This window comes from Neopsephotus bourkii, unplaced genomic scaffold (genome assembly GCF_033783945.1).
Source record: "Neopsephotus bourkii isolate Nb327-2 ecotype Australia unplaced genomic scaffold, CSIRO-AGI_Nbou_v1 NB_1589, whole genome shotgun sequence".
NCBI lineage: Eukaryota > Metazoa > Chordata > Aves > Psittaciformes > Psittacidae > Neopsephotus > Neopsephotus bourkii.
In genome coordinates, this window is record NW_026902065.1 from 5,512,616 (window position 1) to 5,539,256 (window position 26,641).

Sequence of the window (26,641 nt, forward strand, 5' to 3'; positions counted from 1 at the left end):
AATGAGAAAATGAACATGAGCCAGCTGCAGTGTGCGCTTGCAGCCCAGAAAGCCAACCGTATACTGGGCTGCATCAAAAGGAGCGTGACCAGCAGGTTGAAGGAGGTGATCCTGCCCCTTTATTCTGCTCTCGTGAGACCTCACTTGGAGTATTGTGTGCAGTTCTGGTGTCCTCAACATAAAAAGGACATGGATCTGTTGGAACAAGTCCAGAGGAGGGCCACGAGGATGATCAGGGGACTGGAGCACCTCCCATATGAAGATCGGCTGAGAAAGTTGGGGCTGTTCAGCGTGGAGAAGAAAAGGCTGCGTGGACACCTCAGAGCAGCCTTCCAGTATCTGAAGGGGGCATATAGGGATACTGGGGATGGACTCTTCATTAGGGACTGTAGTGGTAGGACAAGGGGAAGTTTAGATTGGATATAAGGAAGAAATTCTTTCCTGTTAGGGTGGTGAGGCACTGGAATAGGTTGCCCAGGGAGGTTGTGAATGCTCCATCCCTGGCAGTGTTCAAGGCCAGGTTGGACGAGGCCTTGGGTAATATGGTTTAGTGTGAGGTGTCCCTGCCCATGGCAGGGGGGTTGGAACTTGATGATCTTAATGTCCTTTCCAACCCTAACTATTCTATGATTCTATGAAGTGCAGGATAATTATATCAATGTGGAAAATATATTTATTCATTAGCTGCTACTGTGGGCAAACATTGGACGAAGTTGCCCAGAGAGACTGCAGAGTCTTCATTTGTGGAGACTTTCAGAATCCAAATGGACACGGCCCTGAGCAGCCTGCCCTACCTGATCCAGCTTGAGCAGGGTTGGGAGGGTGAACTAGATGATCTTAAGAGATCCCTTCCAACCTCAGCAGTTCTGTGAGTCTGTGAAAGTTATTTACTAAATCGAAGTTTTCTAGGTTATTTTGGGTTTATCACTACACTGCTATGTATCTAGTTTAAACCAAAACTAAGACTACCAGAGGTCCTCTATTCCACATCAGCTGATACTAAGAACACTAGGATGCAGCCTTGGAATTAACAGTTGTAAGGAATACTTACTTTCAAATCCTGAGTAAATAAGAATGAAGAAGAATTTGCAAGAAAGGAGGGGGTGTGGTGTGGAAGTACATCTACATAAGGACATTAGGGCAATATCCAAATAAGGATGCTGGCCTCTAAAGCCTACCTAAATTCAGAAGACAGCCAACCACCAAGGTACCTACACTCAGCTAGCACCTCACCACTTGACCTGAAAATTCCAAGAGCACCATCTATTCTGCTCACCCTGCAAACCCAGCCAGCATGCACCCTGTTCCCCGGCATCTAAGCCAGAAGGCAAGCACAGATGCCATGCTTTCAAAACATCAGGCACTACAAAAATAGTTATGGAGGAAGAAGTGATTTTGTTTTTCCAAGTGATATGGCGGCAGCACTGCTTATTCAGATGGTGGGAGTTCAAGCCCACACATCTCAAGGGAATGTTCACCTCCAGGTTACTTTTTATGTAAGGATACCCTTTTATCTCCCCCACTTAACAGCCTCTTACTCTGCAGAAAAAACCCAAGAATCATGGACCCAGAACAGAATGTAACATGACCCAAACATAATCTTCTGGTTAGGGCACTCAGATATTGACAAGATTATCCTGAGTCCTGGTCTCTGCTCTTGACATTAGTGAACAAATACATATGGTGAAGATTCACAACCTTCTGCAGGTCTTAATACATACTTTTTCGTAGTCTTCTGATTTAAAAGTGTTTTCTTCAGGAACATAACATGCTATCCTCTGACTACGAATGCACCTGTTTTTATTTAGATTAAAGCAGAACTGTCCATTACTCCACAGTAATTTCAGGAACTAGTGAGAGCTTTAAATCTGCCTAAAACTTGATTCATACCTGCCAGACTTCTCCGAGTACAAGTGACAATTAGCGGTTGCTGCTTTTCTGGTTTAAAAAGGGATACCAACGTTTTGCTTTCCTTTACAACTTCTACCAACATAATTTGAAAGCTCCAAAAAGATTTTTCTTTAATAATTATCCAAAAAAGTAGCAAATACTTCACATAAGAACAATCCTTCACCACAAGTGTTTCCTAGATAACAATTTAAAGGCCAATGGTCTCTAAAGAGCCTTTAATGAGTTCTGTAATTCACTGAATGTGAAGTATTAATCTATTCATTTACCATACAATTACAGTAGAAAAGTTTATTTTTTTGTTTGTATTACACAGCACTGGCTGTGAAACTAATTAAAACAACACTGAGAAAAAAAATCAATATACTTGAAGAGCGAGAATTCCCCAACCTTACAATATAACTTGTAGTACATCAATTTAAATACACCCAGTGTCAGCTTTCTTTTTTAGACAGTTTTTACTTTTATCAATTCAAACCATAGAGCTACATAAGACAACCTCAAACTGTGTATTTACCTTCAGCAAATGCAAGAAAACAGTCTCCTCCTTATTATGTTGCTTACTCCCCTTTGTAGACACCTCCTAAGAACAGAAAACTGTCCTAACCTAAGTCCTGATTTTTCAGACACCTGAAAACCAGAAGACCCATTAAGTCATTTTGTGTCTGGTACAGAGTTTTAAAAAGAGAGTATCTGCTCTGCTCCCAGTGTATTAGCATATCGTCAGGAAGTTTCCAATACAGTCAATAAGTTTCCAACAATGATCATTCAGAGATTCACAGGTTTTCTTTCAAACACATATGAGGGTCCAGAGGGCACTGGCAAGCTTATTAAGGGATAGAGAACATTTCCTAACAAACAAAAACCTTGTTCCATAGTATCATGGTGCATAAACTTCATAGAAAGCTGATTAATTACTCAAATAGCTCAGAGAAATACAGACATTCACAGTGGAAAGAGAACTGTACAGCTTCCTCAGATTGGCATCGTAAGAAAGAATTTTACTACACTGTGTTAACCAAGAATCCAGCACACAAAGCACATTTACCTGCTACCTCAAAACAGAAAAATAGACTATTCAGAACATTTACTAATGTGTTATAAAAAGCATATTATATTTTAATAGTTTTGCCTTGGAACACTATGAAAAACTGCACAGAGAGTTTCCTGCTTCCAGCTGAGATACAATGCACAAGCAGCTCTTCGGGATTTTCCATGTAATCTGCATAGAGAACCGACATCGTATACAGCAGAAATGCATTCACTTCCATATTCACCACACATGCACCAAGAACAGCAAGTAACACATTGCAATTCACTCTTAATTACATAATGTAGATGTACCAGTACCTGTTTCATGTAAGTATAGTCCAGACAAACAAGGTGTTTGCTCAAAATTATTTCACTGATTATCCAACCATACTTAAAGTTTCTGAATGGAGTTTCATGATGCTTCAAGCACAAGCTACAGCCAAGGCATTTGCTTTCACTCAGTTAAAGACAACACTTTTCAGCAAGGATGCTAGTCTAACCACTCAGTACTTTAGCTATCCCATTCACTGTCAACAAGAGCAAGAACAGCATTCTAAACTACTTTTCCTATATTCATTTATATCAGAGCAGCACATTTTACTGCAGCGTTAAGAGAATCCAACTGATGCCCCCAAAGGTCCCAGCAATTCATACAGGAGGGTATAGCAGAGGCATCAAGTTGCTGCTCATCTTTTCATGACACTGATGTGTCCTCTGAGCAGACAAATACTGCAGTCAGAACTTGAGATTTAAGAGAATACAGGTTTACACCATTTTTGTTAACATGCTTTTGGTCTTCTCTTACATAAGAAATCCCCAGGACAGCACGGTTTGGGATTGAGGATGTGGTGTGTCCATACAGCACACGATAATGAAATAAAAAGGGAAAACAGTATCCTGAGAGGCAGACAGGCAATATTTGCCTGGGCACAACATCACATTAGCAAAGCTATCTTGCTTTTTGGAACTGTTCCTAGATTGGTCGGTAACAGCACTTCGCAGCTCACTGATCTGCCCATTCATACCCGTGAAGGCCGAGGGCCGTTTGTTGAGTCACAGTGCCTCATTTCACTTCCACTGATTCCTGACACTGAATTTCGTAAGTCAGCATAACAGCATAATGTAATCCTGTAGTGAAAAGATCCAAATATTTTTGTTATTGAAACAAAACTAAAAAGGTGTACCTCAGGCAAGCCAACCACAAGTTTTACAGGTACTATTGGGTAATAAGACACTGCAGTATCTTGGATTGCTCTTCATTTACCCAATTTGGCCTTTGTTTACTGGCCCTCAAACATCAATATCCCAAAAGGAGCACATCAGTCTGTTCAAAAAATACTGCCTGATAAGTGGTAAGAATGACAGATCAGATCAATCCTATACACTCAATATCGAAGATTTCATTTCTCAGAAAGTCACCTTTGCTTGCACTCACTTTCATGAACTACTGCTTTAAGAGCTTTTAAGTGAATAAAGCATTAATGTAAATGGAATAAACACAATTAAATTTATGAAATTAGTTTCCCAGGCTAGCTGCAATGTCAGCTCACAGTCTCAAATGAAAATAAATAGACTTCATACCCCAATATATTAAAAAACTAGAACAGTCATCCTCATCCAGTTGGCTCTTAAGACAGAATGATGTGGGAGGGATTTTAAAGCTTTCTTGCTTTTTAGGCAAACATCAGCATTTATGCTTGCCTGAGCAACAATGAACTCAATATTTTCAAAAAGAAAGACCAGTTTTAAAGTCTACTTTAGTTAATGCTGAAGTAATGGAGAAAACAGTATTAAATATTAATTCCATTCAAAAGCAGAATTGACCTGAGGAGATGTAACTAGCCACATAAATCCACATTACCACCATACAGCAGACATCTCAAGACTATTCATACTCCACAGATTGTTCGTTCTGTGTATTCATGAGCTAATGCTACAATGCATTAGAAAGGACTGACAAATGAAAAATAACTTAGCTATTTTAAAAGCTGTATATTTCACTAAAAAGTCTCTTCTACATTGCTAATAAAGCAACAGCCAAGTTGTTAATTGAATTCTTATACTTCAGTAGTGAGACAAGTGTAAAACCCGAGCACATTTCTGGTTTTAAGCATGCACATCGTACCTATGAAGGAAGTCTTTACTGATTACTCAAGAGTTGCTTTGAGACAACAGTATTTTATTTTCGAATGCTTCAGAGGAAGTAAACACATCTATATGAAGAATGTTCATCTTCAACTTGTGAAAACTGCCATGCAAACAGAATAGAGACACTGTATAGGACAATGTTTCTAAAGATGATACACAAAGTGCACACAAAACTGCACTGAGTGTAAGAAATCTCATAATGAGTATGTGGACAGTACACATACATACACAAAAAAGTGAGAAACCACAAATGAAGAATGAAATTTAATGTGATTTAATCCACTGGCAATTAACAGAGTGATACTCCACTGTAAGGCTTAATCTATTTTATTAATCCATTTTATTGTCATTGTGTTGCCATAAGAGAACGCATTATAAAGCAATCAAGATAAGTTTAAAATAAAAGGAATATATTTCACACTCTGCACTGTAGCACCTTGTAGATATGTACAGAAACTAGGTGTACCAAGCAGCAGCGCCCCACCCTGACATCTGTTACTTCTGTACTTTGTAGATACAGAAGTCACAAATCCGGGACTTTTGAAAACATTTTAATGCTATGTAAGCATTAACAAATGACATTTTGGACTATAAAATAACCATAAATTAACTAGCTAATAAAAAGAAAATCCACTATTAACTCTTTAAATTACACAAACACAGTGCCTTTGGCTGCATGGTCAAGAACTGCCAACAAAAAAAAAACATCAAAAATATTGATCGAGATAAACTATAACACTACAAAAAAATTAAAGGTGGTGTTTACGTAACTAATGCTGCACTTTTGTGTCTTTTAACTAACACTGAACAGGCAGTAACTGATTTGTACTTTAGAAGTTAGAACTATTAGTATTTAACAGTTGTTTCAAAACTCACCAGAATCTTGTTGCAATTCTGATTTTAAAACCTAAATTATGTACCCTTCAGTTCTCTTACAGGTCTTTGCTGGACAGTATTTTTTTCCTTGCCTTAGTTAGTATGTCAGCATGCATATTTTAAAACATCTACTGTGTTTTATTCCAAAACATCAAATGAAAGAAAAAAATTACTAAAGTACAGATCTAAGGGAAGCAAGTGTTAGCTTTCAAAGTACACATACTTCAAAGCCAGTTTTTCAAGAAACCGGTAAAGAAAAAAAAAAATGTACACATAATTCTACACATTATTACAGAGTTTCAAACACTGAAGAAATTTGAATACTCTACAGCACTTATTATGGCAGAATGCATCTACTTTAATATATATTAATAAGTCTTCCCACTTCACAGATGGGAACCAAGAGGGGAAAAAATGGTGTGCTCAAATGAAGAATATAGAGGATTGGAAACAGACATCCAATTACACAAGTGCTAGTCTGGCATCCTTATTATTATTAGTTGCTTCTCAGTTTAACCAAAACAGTTTCAGCTTTTGTATTGTTAGAAGAGCTGAAGTCACTCAATTCTTTGGCAGAGGACACATAGCTCACTGGATTATAAACTGAGGCTTCCATCTTACCTCTGAGGAAACAAATATAAACCAAAGAAAAGTAAGGTTAACAAACATATTAACTTTCCCTTGAGGTCTAAACCACTTCACTAACATACACCCAGTTGCTACAGAAAGAATTTAAGGCTTATACATTATAAAAGCCAGAAAGTCAGCTCAAGACCTCTGATGCCAGACCAAAAGCTCTAGTGACCAGACAAGGATTTGTTGATCCAGTTCAGGCCCCTGAACATTTACAATTACAAGGCCTTAATTTTCTGTAAACAGGTCTGCACGAGCAGGTATTCCCAAGAGTCTCTCTTGGCAGTCTCCATGTTTCTTGACATGAGCATCACCATATCTTGTCCTCTAAGTCCCTTTAAGCAGACACAGGTGCTTCGCCCGTCTCTGCAAACAGGTGATGCTCTGCGGTTGCAATACGGCACCTGCACTGGAAATGCCTTGCTTGCTATGGACCCCACCAGATGAGTAGATAGGTTTGGGACAAGGCCATTAGATTCAAAGCAGAATCGCATATGGCGACTCAGACGCAAAAAGCAAAGTTCCACAAAACTGGGTGAGCCACTGATCCCAGAAAAAGCCAGCGAGGAAGAAGACCCAGGCCACTCCTCTGTCTTTTCCCACGATCATCTCCTCCAGCTACACAGTCCTCACCAGTGTTTTACAACAGTCTGGGACTCACTCTAGCCCTTGCTGAGCCTGTTAGCTCAGTAACCTAACAAAACCCTAACCCAGCAAAGAATGGGTTCTGTTCATTTCCTGAGCAAAGCTGATTTACTGAACAGAAGCACTGGAACAGCAAAAGAGAAATTATAGCAGCATGCAGCCAGGAAAGGGACAGTTCTCAGCAGCAAATAGCAGGCGAACCCATCGTGCAGAGCCTCATGTATAAAACCATAAAACAAAGAACCAATTCAGGCAAAGCAGTCACTATAGCATGTGCATTTTCTTAATTTCTCAAGGAGAAAGCCTGACTTCAGAGTACAAACCAGTGCGTTAAGAGGACCTGTGCTGTGTAACCTAACTGAGGTACAAGAGGGAACCTTGATTATGAAACTGTGATGAGATTAAGGAGCGGTTGAGAAACTTCATGTTTCTTCAGAGACCAAATGAAGACATGCTCAGATCTATACAATATCAGGAAAAAATATGTTCTACATGAACTTAGCTCAGATGTGATTCTGGCGCTGTTTGGGGTTTGGGTTTTTTTTTCATTTGGGAAAAAAAAAAAAAAAAAGCCTTGAGGCATCTGCAATTTAAATAATCATCTTCAAAAGGTACACAAAACGCCTTTCTTTTCAAATGATGTTACTAAATGGTTTTTAATAATGACAAAGCTGTACAAAGCATCAAACACTTTATGGCAAAGTTCTACATACCATCAATGAACTGCCCTAGGAAAGGGGGGGAGAAAAAAAGCAAATTCTTTTAAGAAACCTACTCAGAATGCAGAATTAATCCTAAGAGCAAGAACTATCGATTTAAAAATAATTCTGTATAAATTCAATCAATTTGATTTTGCTTTGCAACGTAAGTACATAAATACATCCACTACATACAGATTCGTGCTCTATTTCCTTTATTGCCCTCTAACCTGCTCAAATGAAATGCTGATTTCTATAAACATCAAAGCATATAAAAGAAAAGGGATTTATGGCTTCAAGTTTTGTTTACACAACACATCAAAGATGAAAACTGAGCAAAGCTGGATGGACTGTCTTCCTTCTTCCTGAGGGGGAGACACCAAAGCTGACACCGTCATGAAATTTCAGGAAAAATTACTAATTTTGAACAAAATAGGATGTTTCCTCTTCTATTACCAACTTATGTGGCTTTGATGAATAAAGCATGTCCTTTGTTTAAAAAAAACCTTTTTTTTTAATGTTAAAAAATACATTTAAAAAGTTACGGGCATTTTAAAAGGCAAAGACCATTACTGTAATTGACATTCACCCATTTGATAACTTCTTACCTCTTTGTCTGTGGGACGTGCTAGAAATTCACTGTAAGTTCACTGACAAAAAAAACATCCCTTGCAAAAGTACTACACAGAAAACTTCTTAAAGGCACCTTCATTTTTAATTCTTAGCTTGCCTGACTGACTGCTCCATGGTCCTTTCCAGCCAGCACAGCACCAGTGCAGCTTTACAAAGCAAACAGCCTTAAAAAGCTAACTCTACAAGCATTTACTCCTGAAGCATTACAGGCAACTTTATGTTGTGCTGACAAAAGCTGAATTATATGCTTAAAAGTTTGTTCAGACCTGTTTTGAAATCCAGTCTACAAGAACAAGTGACATCTATGCAATGCCCATTAGCCTAGTACAGTACAGGTATCATGGACAGAATAAAAAAAAAAGGACAAAAATTTCAAAGCTGACTCCACAAACATACTCCAAGAACAGAGCTGACTGCAAGATCAGTTTAAAAAAAGACACTCTGTGGTTACATATATCACAGTGAAAAACACTAGGGAGGAAAGACGACAGTATGTAGTTAACCTAGAAACTGAGTTAGAGCATCAAAAAACAAAAGGGAGACAGAGACAGAATGAGAATTATCATGCTGCGATACATGTCATTTGAAGATAAAGCCAAGAATTTAAATGGGTGTCAGGAGTTACTGAACAGATTCAAGAAAAAGTTGAACACTTAGAGCAGCATGAAGGAGTGTTCTAGCTGGGGTATATCCTAGACAAGCCACAAAGGGGGAAGCAGCTTAATGTGACATTCTCATTTAAAGAAGATAAAAAGACCAGGAAAACACAAACACTGCCTAAAATATAAATGGATTTGCCCATCTGAAAGATCTGACAGTTTGTCAGACCTAAGTCTCTGCAGTCTCTCCAGTCTCTCCACTCCTGCAAGCAAGTCAAGAAAGTGATGAAGCCTACAACACCACACAGACATTATTCTCTTTTGTTCAGCAAGAGCTAATTACACAAGATTGTAGCTGGATGTTAGACCCACTTGTAGACTAACTAAAACCCAGAATGTAAGCTTACAACCTTGTAAGGCACATTGAAATATTTGTTTTTACACAAATATTTGCAGAAGCAATAAAATACATATTTGGTAATATTAAAGTACTGATAACAGTAAACCAAAACACAGTCATTTAAAGACACAGAGTGCAAGAACATACGGGGGGGGGGGGGGGGACACACCACATAAAATTTAAAGGGACTAGTACCAATGTGACAGACCAGACTTCGTGCTGCCTCCAGCACACTGCTAAAGCACTCTCCGGACTACACACAGGAAGGCAGCCAAGAGTCTGTAATCCAATAATACGTGCTAGGTATCATGCTAGTGTACCACAGTCTGAAAAGTAAGCATGGGTTTACACGTTTCTTAATATGAAGTCACACCAGTCCCATTCTACAGGCTGGAAAAAAATAAAATTAAATTTTAAAAAAATAATAATCGAGAGCATGAAAACACGAAGTTCACAAAAAAAAAAACCCTCAAGATTTGAGAGCAAATGTTTTCATTCACAAGCTATGTAACTGTCTTCAGATACTCACAGAGCAAGGGGAAAGGCACTCCCAGAGCAGACCACAGCTGGGAGAGGACAACAGGTCTCACACAAGCTTGTCCCTTGGTCACGAAACTGGGTGAGGGTGCAACTAAATCCCAAAGCAATGTGGCTGTTGCCAGCTTCTGCTGGCGGGCTTTCTTACTTCCCACACTTAGGGCTTCAGACTATCAAAGCAGGTCAGTGTTAGTACAGTTTTTCTAGCAACTGCACAACAGGGCACAGGAGCCACTGTGGACCTCAATGGGGATCCAGATTCACGAAAGCTACAGAGGTCCTCATCACCTTTGTATCAGTCAGTCAACACCTTCCTCCTCGTCACAATTGCAGAAATTAGTTCATTTGTACCCTGATAATATTAGGACATAAGACTGGCATTTAAGATAAGCCTGAATGTAAGCCTTCAATTGCCTAGGCAGACTGGAAGAGCAACACACAGATGCAAAAAACTACTTGCAAGAGAGAGAACCTGTAACTGTACAAAGACTTTCAGACAACATCTGCACCTTTATTACAGGCAGTGACCAAGTTTTGACAAACTTGTATTAAGCTACTATAATCCAAAGCAGCAGTTGTGTGTCTAGTTACAAACAAGGGTACTAGCAAGGGGAATAATAGTCTAGTTAAAAATATTTATGAAGGATTGTTTTTTAAAGGGACAACTATTGTGCTTTAGCAGTTTTTAGAGTTTACAAAGCCCTTTTCATAGGTTCTATTATATTGCGGTTTGAGTCAAGGGAAACCCACGTACACAGAACAAATCATCTCAACCCATGTACAAGTCAACATCTGAAACACTGAAAGCCTTCCTTTCATCCGAAAACGTGGCAAGAAAACACTCATGTGTAATAATCACTGTTAAGTAACACCTAGATTCTCAACTTACTTTTAGACAGCGTTTTTCCTTTGCCAGTAAGAGGGAAGAAAGGAAAAACAACAAACACTACACACACACCCCCCAGCCATCGTTTCTCTGCTGCAAGCGCTGAGGGCAAGAGATGAAAGGCAAACGCGGTCGGACCGGCACCTTTTCCCAACGGGGAGCCCTCTCCGGCTCACCGCTTTGTTCCGCGGCCGCAAACCCCCGGTGCGGTCCCGACTTTACGGGCAACGTTGGGGCACGGGGGGGGCCGCCGGACAGGGCACTCGGGCAGCAGCAGGCTCCGCTCGGCCCGGCTAGAGTCGGCCGGGTCGTGCCGCCCCGCGCCGGCAGAGGGCGAGTCGGCTGTCTCGCCGGGAGCCTGTTTTTGTTACACGGGGGGTATTTAAATGTCCTGCTGTCAATCACGAGGCACTTCCTACACGGCCGCCAGCTCTCCGGCCAGCACGCCGGGGCTGTCTCACATAATGGGGGCGGCAGCTCGGAGCCCCGCAGCCCCGGCCCGGCCGAGTCGCGGGGCCCCCAACTTGCTCCTTTGTTTAACTGCCCGTGAATCCCTGCCGGTTCCCCCTGCTCGCAAGCCGGGAGGCTGCCGCCGGGCCTGTATTATTCACACGCTCGTCTCGCAAAACACACGCGAGTCGGCGGCGGCCGCTCGGGACAGGGCTGGAAACGTCAAAGCGGCGAGAAGTGCGTGGAGACCCCCTTTCATCTCCCGCCCCAGACGAAACGCCCGGTAAACCGGGAGATCCAGCCCAGCTGGGGGACAGCCCCGGCACCCCTCGCGGTGCCCCCTCCACGCTTCTCAGTCAAGAGACCGCCCTGTCCCGAGAGACACCCTGTGGGAGCGGGGCGAGGGGGGAACACGGCGCCTCCCCAAAGCCGGCTCAACTTCAGGGTGGCGCCGGGCCCCGCATCTGTTGCTCTTTCATAACCGCCTCCCCCTCGACCGCCTCGCTCGTCCCGGCCGCCCCCTCGCAAGCGAGGACGCGTGTGCCAAGGGACGACAGTCCTCGCCGGCACCGGCCGCTGCCACCGCCGCGGGGGGGAGCCGGAGCGGACAGCAACCCGGTCCCTCCGTGCTGCCGCCGCGCTGCCATTGTCCCCCCGACCGTTACCGGCGGGGGAACGGGACACTGCCACCGCCTGTGCCCGGTGGCCGACTCAGCGGCTCGCTCGTCCCCCCCCACCCCGCGCCACCCGGCTCCCGGCGCCTACCTGCCGTGGAACCAGTCCTTGCAGATGTCGCACTCGATCATGAAGCGGCTCACGTCGTAGGGCTCCCTGCACACGCAGTACACGGGGGTCGCGGCGGCCGCCGCCGCTCCGGCCATCTTTAAAGAACTCACTGACTGAGGCGCCCGCCCGCTCCCCCTCCTCCTCCCTGCGCCGCGGCCGGCGGCACCAATAACAACAGCGCGCGTGCCAGCCCCACACGCCGCGCGCGCCCCGCCGCCGCCGCCGGCAAGGCACGCACGCACGCACGCACGCACCGGCGGGCGCGAGCGGACAACAGCGCGCGGGGGCGCGCGCACGTGCGTCACCCGGCCCCCGCGGAGGCGGGAGGAGGAGGAGGAGGAAAGGGATTGGGAGGAGAGGGGGGGAGGGAGGAACGAGACCGCCCCACCCCCTCCCTCCTTCCCTCCCTCCGCACGGTGCTCGTCCCCGCCGCGCCTGCGCCACGCGCCCCACCGGTGTCAGTGAGCGTGCGCGGGGGGTGCTGCGGGGGGGGATATTCTAGGGGCGGGAGGGGGGGACTCGGGCTTCCATTGGGGTGCGGGGAGGTGGGGGCGCACGTGCCGCCCCCCTCAGGAGGGGGCGGGGCGCGGGGAGGCACGCGCTGACCCTGCCCCTCCCTCCCTCCTTTCTCGGGTGGTGGTCACGCGGGGCAGGGGGAGGGGCAGGGTGCCGCGAGGACACGGGCGAGGAGGGGGCGGGCCGCGGCGCGCGCGCGCGCTCGCCACCCGCTCCTTATGTAATCACGGTGGCGGAAGCGGCCCGAGCGGCGACGGAGGTGCTCGAAGGAGGGTGAGGGAGTCTGTGCCGCCGGGCGCCCGTCGTCAGGCCACGGCTGTCCCTCATGGCCGGTTCCCGCTGCCCCCGCCCAGCGCTGTGTCAGGGCCGCCTATGGGACAGGTGCCCGACCCGGTCTCTTCACCATGAGGCCCCTCCTGAGCAAGGACCTGCTGCAGGCGGCACCAGCCCTGGCGAGGGGCCGGCGGGCGGGAGACCCACACCGGTGTCTGCCAGGGATCCGTCCGCTGTTGGCACCGCAGGCAAACCGGAGCAGGTGCCGTCGAACCCCGGCGCTGGCTGCTCCAACTTGAGGCGAGCCTGCTCGAGAAGGTGTCCGCTTTCGGTCTTAACTGAGCTCGTGATTCCAGTAAAAGTAGCTGAAGACCCAAACAACGATCACACAGAAATCAACCACATGACATTCATTCAGTGCGTTGCGTGAGGAATGTTTTTCCTCAGCGCATCAGTGTGCGAACTGAACTCCATACATTGAACAGTACAACGGGCATATGGTGCTGCTTTTTCCCTGTAGGAACAGACCTTGTGGCCGAGGTACATTGGGTTTTACAACATCTAGACAGGCCGGGGTTTCATTTGGGGTTTGCGGCTGGTTTATTTGTTGGCCAGTTCTCTGCATACATTTGCATCCCTGTTCCATTCCATGCCATCTTTCAGGACACAAAAGTAACACTGATGCATTTGTTATGTGTCATCAAGGTTAAAAAAGTAGAGTTTAAACGGGGATTTTTACCTGCCTTCCTGCTGGCAGGCAGGGTCTCTAGATGGAGATCATGTTGTCTAAGGGAACAGGGAGTCATGTCCTCCATGCTCAATGTTCCAACTTAAAAGTGAAACAATAAACATGTCAAAGGGGGTGTTACAATGATCATAACTGTTACAGACTAACAGTTCATGCTGCATTATAATTTTACATCCAGTGTCCTTAATTACCAGTAGCCACCCAAAAAAAAACATATGCTGTAGGTTTGTTTGGCAGGGGGAAGCTCAGAAATAGATGTTTCTTTTCAAGGCTGTTACTGTGAACCTAGCTAATGCTAATGTTAACATTTATATAAGACAGCAACACGAGACGGTGATTTGGCAGCAAATTGGACAGCAAAGAAATGTAAAACAAATAAATCCAGCATGCAGGCTGGGTGACTGAATGGAGAATGAAATGGAGAAAACAGCAAATGTGAAGGATCTCTTCAAGAAATCCCAGCTTTTCAGACCAAATCCTGACCTGTTTAGAAAGTGCACACGATTCTGACCTGCAGGATGTTGTAAGTGGAGGTTTTGGTCCTCTTCAGTTTTCGAACGCATCCTGCTATTTCAGCAGCTCAGAATACAGCCACAGACACATCAGTCCTCTAAAAAAAACCTGATGTTAAGCTTAATAGGGGTAAAAAACACCAGTAAGGTAACAAATGGTGATTTCAGGGTTTCTGGAAATAATGTGTATCAAGAGGCTTTCTCATGAAACAAAGTTTCTCTTTGTTAACCTGATTCAGAAGCACAGCTAGGTAGGGCCTGCAAGCTCTTGCAGAAACAATTACAGGTAATACAGCAACTACTGAGAGACAAAGTTGTCATTCTGTGTTTGTGCAACTAAGCAGCAGCTTATGTAGCCACACTGGAGTCTGAAAGTGAGCAATTCCTTGCTCCTTAGCTTGCTGTTCCTTAGGTTGTCACGTGGCGAGTTTTATCTCCACGTTGCAGTTACCAGCTGCAGTGGTAACTTTATCCAAAGTGGCCATAAAAGTACACACATGCTGTATTTCAGGAGGTGTCAGCAAACAGCAAAACCCTTAATCACCTCAGTAAAGCACACTGCTGCGCATTCCCGCAAGGAATCTAACGTGTGTTACGTGGGGAGGACACCTTGTTCTGCGCAAGGTGGGTACAGTGTTACTGGACTGGAGAAGGAAGTTTTCACTTGACATTGGAGAAAGTTGCCCAACAATGAGTGTGCGAAGAATGAGGAAGCAGGCTGGTTTCAGCACTCTGTGTGGACCTTCCCTTCACCAGCCTTGATTACTGCAACAAACTTGGGTTTTCTGGAAAACAAAGAAGTTGTGACCTTAAGCATGCACAGCAAAGCTCACCTTTTAATAAGCACTTTGTCTACTGCCACAGACAACATCCTTTTGCTGTTGTGATTTATTTCAGAACAAGGTCTGAAGTGATTCAGTCTGCTGTGGGCACTCCTTAGGCAGGTGGGAAATACTAGCTTCCTCTGTTGAAAACAAAACCAAACTCAAACATTAACCATCTGCCTCTCAGTCTGATCTGCTCTCTGTCAGCTTTTCACTTTCCAAGCTTGCTTTCCAACTATGCTAAACTATACTTGAAAGTAATACAACAGAAGTTCAGAAAAGCCAAAGACCACACACTGTAAGAATTACAAAACCCTTTATAATAAGTATTCTTCCCAGAAACCTGGAGAACTTTTATGTGACAATCTCTTATTAAATGCAGTTTATAAATCAAAAATATAATGCCAACCTTGAATGTAAATAACTAAAGGAAGAAAGTGTAAAGCTCAATCCCCCCCCAAAACTTCAGAAGCAAGCTGACTATTCACAGCAACACCCTGTCACCTGAAGAGACCTGCAGCCATAGCACTCTCTGTCCTTGGCTCCCAACCAGCAAGACAGGCTAACATGAAATATGGTTAGAGTACCTTGTAATAAGGTTCATATGCTTGGCCCCTGGATGAGCTCTGACTGCCAAAAGCAGGTAAGGCAGCAGTGCCACAGGACTGGGGAGGGCTGAAGAACTAGCTCTAGAGGAGCAAGTAGTTCTAGAGATCCAGAGGCAGAAGGACAAGGGGTGGGGGCAGTCATGAAGAAACTGTGGAAGTAAGCAGGCAGGAGCAATGAGGCTTGTTTCAGTAAAGGAGAGGAGTCAGTGGAACACATCAGGCATTCTCAGGCCTTTCTAATTACCCCTGACCCACTGCTTCACTGTGATTGTGTGCCTCCCTGCTTTCTCACTGATGTACAGACACTGTCATACTCCCTGTTGCCCCACGCTTTAGGCTGCATCCAGCCTGCCATCCTCTCAGCAGCCAGAGCAAAACAGTTGATCCTTCAAGCCATGCCCAAACAAAATCTTCCCATGCTACGCTTCAAAACAAGCACAGCTTCCAGACTCTATACCCAGCAAGCACCATTGGCTGCTCCAGCCCCATGCCCGTGCTCCAGCAAAGACATTATTAGAAACACAGACATGGGGACTGTGGCTGGCAGGGATGAACAGCTTGGGCACTTGGAGGTATGGGCCTGTACGTAAAGAGCATTGAGTCGGTAGAAACTGAAGTCAGGGTTAGGGGTAGGGATATCAAGGACTAAAGGGCACCCTCTCCTTCTTTGATCCTTAGGGCAATCCTGAGTGCTGATAGCAATGCAGGAGGCTTTCAGTTTATGTTTAGAGGAGTATTCCCTGGTACTTTATGGTTAAGGCTGGAATGTGGCTTTGGGGTAAAAAAGGTTGAAAGTGTAGGATTATTCCTGAATAATGTGAGGATTGAGAGATGATACGATAAGATTTGGTACCCAGTCCATGTCATTTTGGGACAGGCCTGCAAAGACACTTGAGCTAACCAAATCAAGTGGCTTCCTCTGAAGTCTGGAGGGATGACTGATATACTCAGCCCTAAGTTTGGAGTGAATTATTGCCATGGGTGGGCAATGGAGGCTAGAAAAAATGTCAAGAATAGGGAGTAGAGCTTAGGACTGAGGAACTAGAATGATTGGAAGATGATACAACCTCAGCAATACAATACATGCTTGAGCATATACCTTATAATAAGCTATATTGGTGTTCTCATTGTTTTATGGTCCAGTATAGAGTCAGGAAAGTAGTAGTGTTTGGGTCATGGTGCTAAGTACAGGTCACATTAGCTAAGGCCATTGTTAGGGGTTGACAGTGTGAATTTTTCTGTGGTTAGACTCTGTTAGAAATCAAAAAAGCAGGGTGTATGGAGTTCATTTCACCCTACACACCCTACAGGATACACCTATAGACACATCATCTTCTGATCACCCAAAAGACTGCCTTTCCGCTACAACACCCTTCACTCACAAGTGTTATTGTCTAGTGCTTCCCAGATCTTCAGCAAGCCTACCAAGGCTGAAGGTTGGTATCAGCAGGGAAAAAAAAGTTTTATCAGTGGTTTCAGGACACTGGGCTATGAGTCTTAGCAAGCAGCCCATTCTTATCAAGGACATGACTACCAGCACTCTGCTCAGCAGCACAGAAGGGGATGGGAAAAGAGAGCACTCATCATTGCACAATACAAGCATCCACAGCACATGCCTGGCCTTGTGCATCTCCCAGAGCACATGCCATACCTTGTACCAGGCATAAAAGGAGGATAAAGAAGGGGGAGTAGGACAGGGAGGTTGTCAAAGGGAAAAAGGAAAATTTTCTGGAACTTCTGTGTTGCTTCTGGGTACTGCCTGAACTACATACATATACCCACAAATATGCCTACTTGTCTCTTGAGTGGAGAGGGAGAACTCACAGCCATCAGTCAGAGGACAGTGGCTCTCACCCAGCAGGGCATGGCTGGTTAAATACCGGAGATGATACTCAGTAGGTAAAGTGAAGGCCCAGCAGCAATCTGGACTAGGGAGAATCAGGAAGAAAAATCAGATATTAATGGACATCTCCAGAATAACATGAAAATACTCAGATAAATTATTGGGAAAACAGGGGTAGAGGTAATTTCTCCATGTTCAGCCATTTCTTCAGTGTATTTTTGTACATTTTGGGAAAACACTGATTTTAAAAATTAATTATTTATTTTCACATCAAAAGGCTTAAGGCTGCCAAAAAGCAAAGTTCAGGGCTGAAAAAGCAGCCCAGTTTCTCTGCATGAAACAGCCCGAAGTATACCCAGAATTGGCAATATGATCTTCGCATCTGCAGAGAAAATACTGAGTCATGTCCTCAGCCCACACACATCTAACAAAAATAAAGCAGCCCAACGATTCAAGATTCACCCACTCAACTTTTAAAGAAAACACAAGTCATTCAGTCATGCCTCATGCTTCAGAAACCTTTAGAAAACACCCAGCACCAGGAACATTCACCCACGTCATGCCCACGCTCTGTTTCAAACCAGTGACATCATTTGCAACTCATTCACTCGCCGGTCTGGAGATGGTGTTTGGCTCAGCATCCTTGGAGGAAGTCACTGAGACTTAAAGTTTTCTGCTGAAAATGTGGTAACTGCAGCTTCAGCCCTTCTGTTTGCAATGCTGAAATGGTGTAACAGTGTACACGGCTTGAATCCCTGGAGGAGGCAGGAAAGTGCCTGTGCTTCATTGCGTAAAAGAACTGGCAAACTTGAGCCATAGTTTGTATAAATTGCTACTGTATTCTTCCTTCGAGGGTTAATCCTGTACTGAAACATTAGCTCTCCCCATGCTGGGCTCCCCAGTTACTCAGCACACATTAGACTGGGAGCTATTTGCACAAACATCAAGATTTGGGGATTTACCCGGGAAGAAGCACGTTCCCACATTTCACGCAGCTGCTGGCAACCTCTCTTCCTCCTTCAGTGCTGAAAGCTTCTTAAGAGCTGAACCTGGATGTGCAGCAGCCAGTCCAGCTCATGACAGAGCGGGAGACGTCACTGCACAGAGATGTGGAGTTACACAACCTCTGTGGTGCTGAAAGCAGTGCTGGAAACTTGTCAGGAGCCCAAAGGCCAGAGCTAATTTGTATTTTCTTTTACACAGCATGACTTCAATCAGGGCAAAAAGAGCCCAGTTGTGTTTTATGTACAGAATGTTATAAGTACAGACAAGTTAACAGAGCAACTAGGGGCAGGACGCGCTCTGGAGACAGTGCAGGGAGGAAAATTAGATGGGGAAATGAACAGCAGGCAAGTCTTCTGCACCCAATTTATTATCATTTCCTCGATTCTTCAGGAAGTCTATGTGCTATGAAGAGGCTAAGAGCAACTTCATCAAAATGCTGTGATTGACCAATTCTATCTATAAGAAGGAAGAAGATTAAAAAGAAAGAAAGAAAGAAAGAAAGAAAGAAAGAAAGAAAGAAAGAAAGAAAGAAAGAAAGAAAGAAAGAAAGAAAGAAAGAAAGAAAAAGAAGGAAAGAAGAAAAGAAGGAAAGAAAGAAAAAGAAAGAAGGAAAGAAAGAAAGAAAGAAAGAAAGAAAGAAAGAAAGAAAGAAAGAAAGAAAGAAAGAAAGAAAGAAAGAAAGAAAGAAAGAAAGAAAGAAAGAAAGAAAGAAAGAAAGAAAGAAAGAAAGAAAGAAAGAAAGAAAGAAAGAAAGAAAGAAAGAAAGAAAGAAAGAAAGAAAGAAGGAAAGAAGGAAAGAAGGAAAGAAGGAAAGAAGGAAAGAAGGAAAGAAGGAAAGAAGGAAAGAAGGAAAGAAGGAAAGAAAGAAAGAAAGAAAGAAAGAAAGAAAGAAAGAAAGAAAGAAAGAAAGAAAGAAAGAAAGAAAGAAAGAAAGAAAGAAAGAAAGAAAGAAAGAAAGAAAGAAAGAAAGAAAGAAAGAAAGAAAGAAAGAAAGAAAGAAAGAAAGAAAGAAAGAAAGAAAGAAAGAAAGAAAGAAAGAAAAGGAAAGAAAAGGAAAGAAGGAAAGAAGGAAAGAAGGAAAGAAGGAAAGAAGGAAAGAAAGAAGGAAAGAAGGAAAGAAGGAAAGAAAGAAAGAAGGAAAGAAAGAAAGAAGGAAAGAAAGAAAGAAGGAAAGAAAGAAAGAAGGAAAGAAGGAAAGAAAAAGAAAGAAAGAAAGAAAGAAAGAAAGAAAGAAAGAAAGAAAGAAAGAAAGAAAGAAAGAAAGAAAGAAAGAAAGAAAGAAAGAAAGAAAGAAAGAAAGAAAGAAAGGAAGGAAGGAAAGAAGGAAAGAAGGAAAGAAGGAAAGAAGGAAAGAAGGAAAGAAGGAAGGAAAGGAAAGAAGGAAAGAAGGAAAGAAGGAAGGAAAGAAGGAAAGAAGGAAAGAAGGAAAGAAGGAAAGAAGGAAAGAAGGAAGGAAGGAAGGAAGGAAGGAAGGAAGGAAGGAAGGAAGGAAAGAAGGAAAGAAGGAAAGAAGGAAAGAAGGAAAGAAGGAAGGAAAGAAGGAAAGAAGGAAAGAAGGAAAGAAGGAAGGAAAGAAGGAAAGAAGGAAAGAAGGAAAGAAGGAAAGAAGGAAGGAAGGAAGGAAGGAAGGAAGGAAGGAAGGAAGGAAGGAAGGAAAGAAGGAAAGAAGGAAGGAAGGAAGGAAGGAAGGAAGGAAGGAAGGAAGGAAGGAAGGAAGGAAGGAAGGAAGGAAGGAAGGAAGGAAGGAAGGAAGGAAGGAAGGAAGGAAGGAAGGAAGGAAGGAAAGGAAGGAAGGAAGGAAGGAAGGAAGGAAGGAAGGAAGGAAGGAAGGAAGGAAGGAAGGAAGGAAGGAAGGAAGGAAGAAAGAAAGAAAGACCTGCAAAAAGCTTGCAGACAAGCGTATTTGAAGAAGCTCTTCCCAGAGCTTCTGAATGTGCCACCACATAAAAGAAGGCAGTGAGGGAATACGTCTCTCTTGCAGCCGATACTTGATAGCAGTAGAGTCCAGGTAACCTCTAACATAAGCTGCTCTGGCTTCAGCTGCAAACAGGTGTGTGCCAGTTCCTCTTTACAGCCAATTTTCTGCCTCACTGAGAGCAGACATTGCAAAGGGCTGGCACAGCCCCCAACCACTGCTGTAACCAACCCAGGTTTCCCTGCAGCAGCCTCTTTCCACACTGAAACAGAGAGCAGGAGCTGGGAGCCAGGTCAGTCACCTCACCCCAGCCAGGCTCGCAGCTATGCTCCATCCCAGGACACCAGGACACAGCATCAAGGTTCATCCTTGTATGCCACTGACATGTGCCAGTGCAGGGCAGCAGGTTAATACACCTTGACATTTCTTGATTTGTTTGGTTTGTAGTCCCAGTAGGTTCACTGGAAACTCCAAAGTGGGGTTTGCTACCTGGGGAGTGCTATTGCTGAGGAAAATCCTTCATTTCAGCTTTCCTCTCTTTACCCACTGGGAATAAATGCTCCTTTCCCCTCAGTTTAGCTTTATTCATTGACAGCTGAGAGAAGAAAGAAAAAAATAACATAAAACCTGGGACCTTTGCTCTGGAGCATGATTTAGATGTGTTGTTCAATGGCTAGTTCAGGACAGGATGAGCTGCATGTCAGGCATATAAAAGGAAAGCTGTCAGACAAGCTCATCTGTAGCTTCCTACATTCAGTCTGATAAACCCTACCCTGGAGCTTTATCCCACCAGCTAGCTCCTTTCTATTGTAGCCCCTGACAGCAGCACCCTCCCTGCAATCATCCCTCCTCCACGTGCTCCTTTGCCCCCCTCCCCCATACACATTTGTCCCCCTGACTCAAACAGCTCCCCAAGGAGCTCAGCCACCACTGATGCTTGGGGACAGGGAAAAGGGAAGATAGAGTCGGCTGAATATGCAAACAATCCTATTTGCACCCCAGCACGTATGATCCGAGTCTTTGTCAGCATGATGGAGTATGCTCCATCCTGTTTGTTTTCCTTTCCTGGTATTACCATACACACCCTTTCTATATGAATATTATCAAGTGCTGTACCTGAATTGGCCTTTTCCAGACAGAAGCTCACTGCTGCCTGGCTAGTATCAGTCCATCAGCTGTGTATTTTATTTTATTCTATTCAGATTTATAGCCCATCATAAAACCTAGTGAAAAATCTACAGATGCCATTAGGAAAAAAAAAAAAAAAGGCATCGGAAAGCTTTCCCATGTTTGATTTCTGGTGTCACTAAGGCATTGAATGGAAGTCTTTTCACTTGCACGAACAGCCCTGCTTGCACGCAGCCCGTTGCAACTGGAGCGCAATTGCTCTTCAAGGCAGTTGTTTGGGAAGCTGCCTGCCTGCCTTCACCCCTGTGCAGCTTCATGCCACAGGGACATGCACAGATCACGGATATCAGCCGGTCCCACCTCGCATCGCCCTGGATAGACAGATAGGAAGGACGTCGGGGCAAAGGTGCAAAGTGCTTTTGTGGCTCGGGGAGGCGGTGGCAGCCGCCGGCGCAGCCACCGGCAAGGCCCCGGGCCTGGCAGACAATAGCTCTCTCCCTGCTCTCCCTCCCGTCCGCATCCATGTCCCCAAGACGGAGGATTCTCATGAATCAAGTCAAACACCCAGCGACAGGCTGGAGAAATCTATTAATATGCACCCGCCGCAGCACGTCGCCAGCCCCCTGCCTCGAGCGCCGCTCACCTGCCTGTCTCACCCCTGGCAGGCAGTGCGGGAACAAAGGAGCAGGGGAGGATGGACGGCAGCGACTGCCCCCGAAACGGAGGGAGGCAGCGACTGGAGACAAAGCTCATTCGCTGGCCGCCATGGGTGTGAGGAATGCTCCCACTCGCCCTATTGTCTGGGGTCCTTTGTGCTCCACCACCCCCCCGGATCCCCAACCGCACAGGCAGAAATACTGGGAGCAGGACAGAAACGGCTTTGTTGAAGGAAGCCTTCGCCTGCAGAAAGCCTCCTACCCTCACCCTGCCGTACGTGCCCGTCTGGCACACAGGCCCATGCTCCTTCTGCCCCACAGGGCAGGTAGGGACCAGGGGGCTTTCAGAGCAACGCAAATGGATGGACCCAGGGGGGCTATTTTTCTGCACACCTCCTACTCCCTCCAGGGATTTGGCCCTGCAACACCTTTGGGAGGTGGGAATGGTCTGGGAAGAGCTCTGGAAGGGAGCAGGAGGGCTGTCCCCTCCCCACACTGCTGATGCAGGGTCAGCAAGCCCTGCTAAGCTGCATTAGGAAGCAGACCTGGCAGCATGGGCTTTGGTGTACACTGAGCACCCACCATGCCCCTGCATCCCTCCCAGCCCCAAGAGAAGCACAGACGCCTCTACCAAACCTCTGCTGCTTTGTCAAGTGGCCGCCGTGTCCCCCCTTGTGTGAGCCACATCTGCAGCTGCAGCATTATAACCCCCCAAATCCTGCAGAGCTGGTGGCAGGACCCAGATTCCCTTGTCTCAGGGCAGAGCCATAATTGCCAAGCCCTCCCAAGGGGTCAGTCCCCAGCTGCAGCACACTGCTCAGCTCTCCTCCCACTGTCACTACTGCCATGGCACACTGGCATTGCAGGGACCAGAATGCAGAGAAGAAGGGGAAAGCCACGTCCTGCCACTGCAGGAGGCAGGGTGACCCCACAGTGCTTGTGCCACTGCTCAAGGGACTACAGGGAACTCAAGGGACTGGTGTCACTTCCCACAGTGGACGGAGCATGTGGGCAAGCTCTGCCGAGCAAAATACAGAGAGGTACCATTCATCTGGACTGATTCCATTTTGTGATTTTGTGCCCCCTTGTCTCAGGACACAGCACATGGACTCATGCAGTCTCTGCCCCGGCCACCCTCAGCTGTCTGCTGCCTGGCACCTCCCCACTGGCACTGCTCCCACAAGCAGTCTTAGTCACATACAGAAACAACTGCAGCATGGGTCACATTCGGACAATATAGCCAACAGCACTTAAGCAAAGACATATAAGGTCCAAACCCAAGGGAAAAGCTTGCTCTCGAGGGGTGGCATCTAGAATCACAAAGGCACACCAGCATGTGCCTGCTCCACTGCCAGGTGCAGAGAACAACAGGGTTTGGGAATGAGCACCAGGAGACTTACTGTACAGAGGTTGCTGATGGAGCCTGAAGGGGGTCTATTATAAAGGACAGGGACAGTAAGGAGACAGCTGTATACCCTAAACTAAAGAGCCTATTTCTCCATTTTGTGCTGGGAAAAGAGTTTCTGACACTTTCTGTTACATTGAAGAGGCATGCTCTATCCTAACTTCAGTTTCTCTTCTTATTTCTTATTATATTGGGTGTATTTAAAATAAATTCTACATAGTTGCTGAAAAAAACCCTCTTACAGCCATCAACAAGGAGGTCTCCAAACAAGCTTTGTTCAGAAATAAACTTTTGCTGAGGAAAACTGTAAAATTCCTACTTAAAAAAAGGGGGAGAAGTAGCAGCCACAATATCTAGACAGCATCATTTTCTTCGAGTTTTGCACTTCACAGTGAAGCTTCAGCTCTTGCAAATTACACTCATGCTTTATAAGCAGGAATCATACTGAGCTCAGTGGATAGGAGATTCCCAGTGGCACCTCAACTGCAGAAGCAAGGCAGGACTGGGGCTGGGCATCAGGTTGGTGGCAGAGCTCCTGGCCTCTCTCCTTCATGCCCCTTCCCTGACAACTCCTAGGCAAATGGGGACATGGCAGCTCTCCTCCTCCTGCACTGAGCCAGTGCTCCTGCACAGCCAGATTTCAGCAGGTGGAAGGCAAGCTGCATCAGCCTAGAGCAGAACTAACGTGACTACATTAGTTCATTTATGTTAGCCCTTTTGGCATCCAAGCTGGAGAGACTGCCTGAGTTAATGAAGCTGATGAGAAGGCGATAGGGTGTAACAGGGTGCCTCTTACTGCAAAGCAGGGAACTTCCCCCAGGCTGCCTTCAGCTCCAGCAGAGCGCTGGGGTCAGTTTGTAACTTATTAACACCAACACTCCCGCGATCAAAGTTCAGCACTTTCAGTTGCTCTTCTGGAACGGCGGGCTTGAAAAGCACATATTGCAGGTTTCCTAGGAATAAAAGAGACATCTAGAGAAAGCATCCCCTACCCCATCTGCCCACAGACCTCCACTGCACTGCTGCGCATTTGAGTTGTGAGATGGTGTTCACTCACTAGCCGGTACCTGAGGAGCCAACTCTGCTCAGCCACTGCACTCATCTCCATCAGGCCATGGCTCCCTCATCCTCTCACAACAAAACGGCTTTGCACCCCAGTGAAGCCTGAAAGGGTCCCTGGGTTTATGAGGAAATTCTCCACTAAGGAGACAGATTTATTCACTTTCTGGGGAGATGAATGGGTCCGTCAGCACTCATGATGTATGTTTTAAGTGTCTCCCCTGCAGCTGGATCTTACTCCTAATCTAAATTATGCCTCCAGTGCCCTAATTTAAAGAAGTGTTCAATAGACTAAGTTCACCACTGGACAAGTGGGAATGGGTAATGGAGTCAGCATCACACCTCTGTGTCAGACTGAAGCAGCAGGGCTGCTTCTCCCAGGAGCAGGAGCTGTGTGCAAGGGGACTGCTCCATTGCCTCCAGCAGGTCTTTGTGAGGCCACTAAGTTCACATAAGCCAGATCACCTGCAAAAGAAACCTAGAGATCCCAGGGATGACTCTGTCCACTGACTGCTGTCCTTAGTGCTGCTCCCCAGGAGCTGTTCCTTCAGAGGCAGAGAGAGCGGCCCTGGCCGACCTGGAGCATGGTTACCCCACTGGTGGGCAGAAAACCTATCCCACTGGAGGCAGCAAGGGTACACACAGAGGAGCTGCAAGAAAGGCACAGAGGAATGGAGGTTCTTAAGAACTAAAGCAGAGAGGAACGCGAGAGCCATTACTGATCAAACCTGGCAGTGCAGCTCTGATGGATGAAGCTGTGAATGCAGTCTTTCAAAGGTATCACTGGGTAGGACAACAGCAGAAAGAAAATCAAAGCAAAGGAGTCCCTGAGCAGGTGGCATGCTTTGAATCCTGGCTGGCCTGGGATCAGTGCTACAATCAGTGCCAAACGCAGGCCATACGCCTGCTGCAGTGATCAAGTTACCCAGTGAGAAGGGGTTACACAGCAATTATAACTGCCTCTCTACCGGCAGACCATCCAAGCATCCCCTGCTGCACACAGCTTCCCTGCAGGCTCACAAGCAAAAGAGCCAAATGAGTTTCATTCACTTTGCCACTACTGCCCAAACCAGCGTAGGTGACAGCCTTGGACCTGATACCTAGGAGACAAGCCTCACTGGCTTAAAGGACAATGCACAAGCCTGCCTGCTCGCTTGCCTGTTGATGTCCAGAGAACATACAGTTCCGCTATTTAAAGTGTTTTTATTTACATACTTTATAATGAACAGTATCTGTGTGTCATTCTTTCTAAGTCTGTACTCCCTGAAGGTCAGGAGAGTAAAGTTACTTCCAAATAAAGTTACTGGAAGAGCTCCTTATTTTTGAGCATTTTATTGGAGTGATCAGTGATTTATCAGCCACTTCTGGCACCAGTTGCAACTACAGCTTACTCTGACCCACACAGGGCCACTATTTTTGCCCTATTAGAAGCGAGACGTTCATTGCTATTCAAATGGTACTAGTGTCTATTGCCAGACTTGCAAGGACACATCACCTGCAGCCTTTTAATCAAAGGTCTGGTCTGCAGGGAATGAAGTTCAGAGATAATTTCTTTCTGTTCTTTCTGTAAAAGGCATCACTAAAAATTCACCACATAGTGGTGGGAGAAAGCATCCCTTCTTCCTCATGTTTGCAGAAGCAAATAAAATTGTAGAAAGGAAAAAAGTTCCACCCTTGCAGCCACTATCAGAAGAATGATGCATTTTGGCCATCACAACCATTTGTTTTCCCTGAAAAGACACTCTAACAAGGTCTTTGCTTCTCAGTGACTGAGGAGGAGGGAAAGAGAAACCTTGACCGCAAAGAGGAACCCAGTCTCTGGGAAACAGGCAGAGAGGATGCTGTTAAACATTTCAGGAAACATTAAGGAAAGTTGGGGGCAGCCAGAAGCTTTGAAAGTTTTGATTTCTCCAAGATA

At 45.4% G+C, this 26,641-nt stretch overlaps 1 protein-coding gene across 3 annotated transcripts in view; it reads right to left on the reverse strand.

The window, feature by feature from the left end:
- Positions 1 to 12,571, reverse strand: part of KDM7A (lysine demethylase 7A) — a 64,704-nt gene extending 52,133 nt beyond the window's left edge. Inside the window, exon 1 of one of the 3 annotated variants that reach the window (XM_061371967.1) lies at positions 12,211 to 12,571. In XM_061371967.1, coding sequence (XP_061227951.1) covers positions 12,211 to 12,326 — 116 coding nt within the window. In that variant the 5' untranslated portion in view covers positions 12,327 to 12,571. The remainder of the gene's footprint in view (positions 1 to 12,210) is intronic. The other 2 variants (XM_061371966.1, XM_061371968.1) reach the window with 2 other exon arrangements.
- Between the last annotated feature and the right edge of the window lie 14,070 nt (positions 12,572 to 26,641).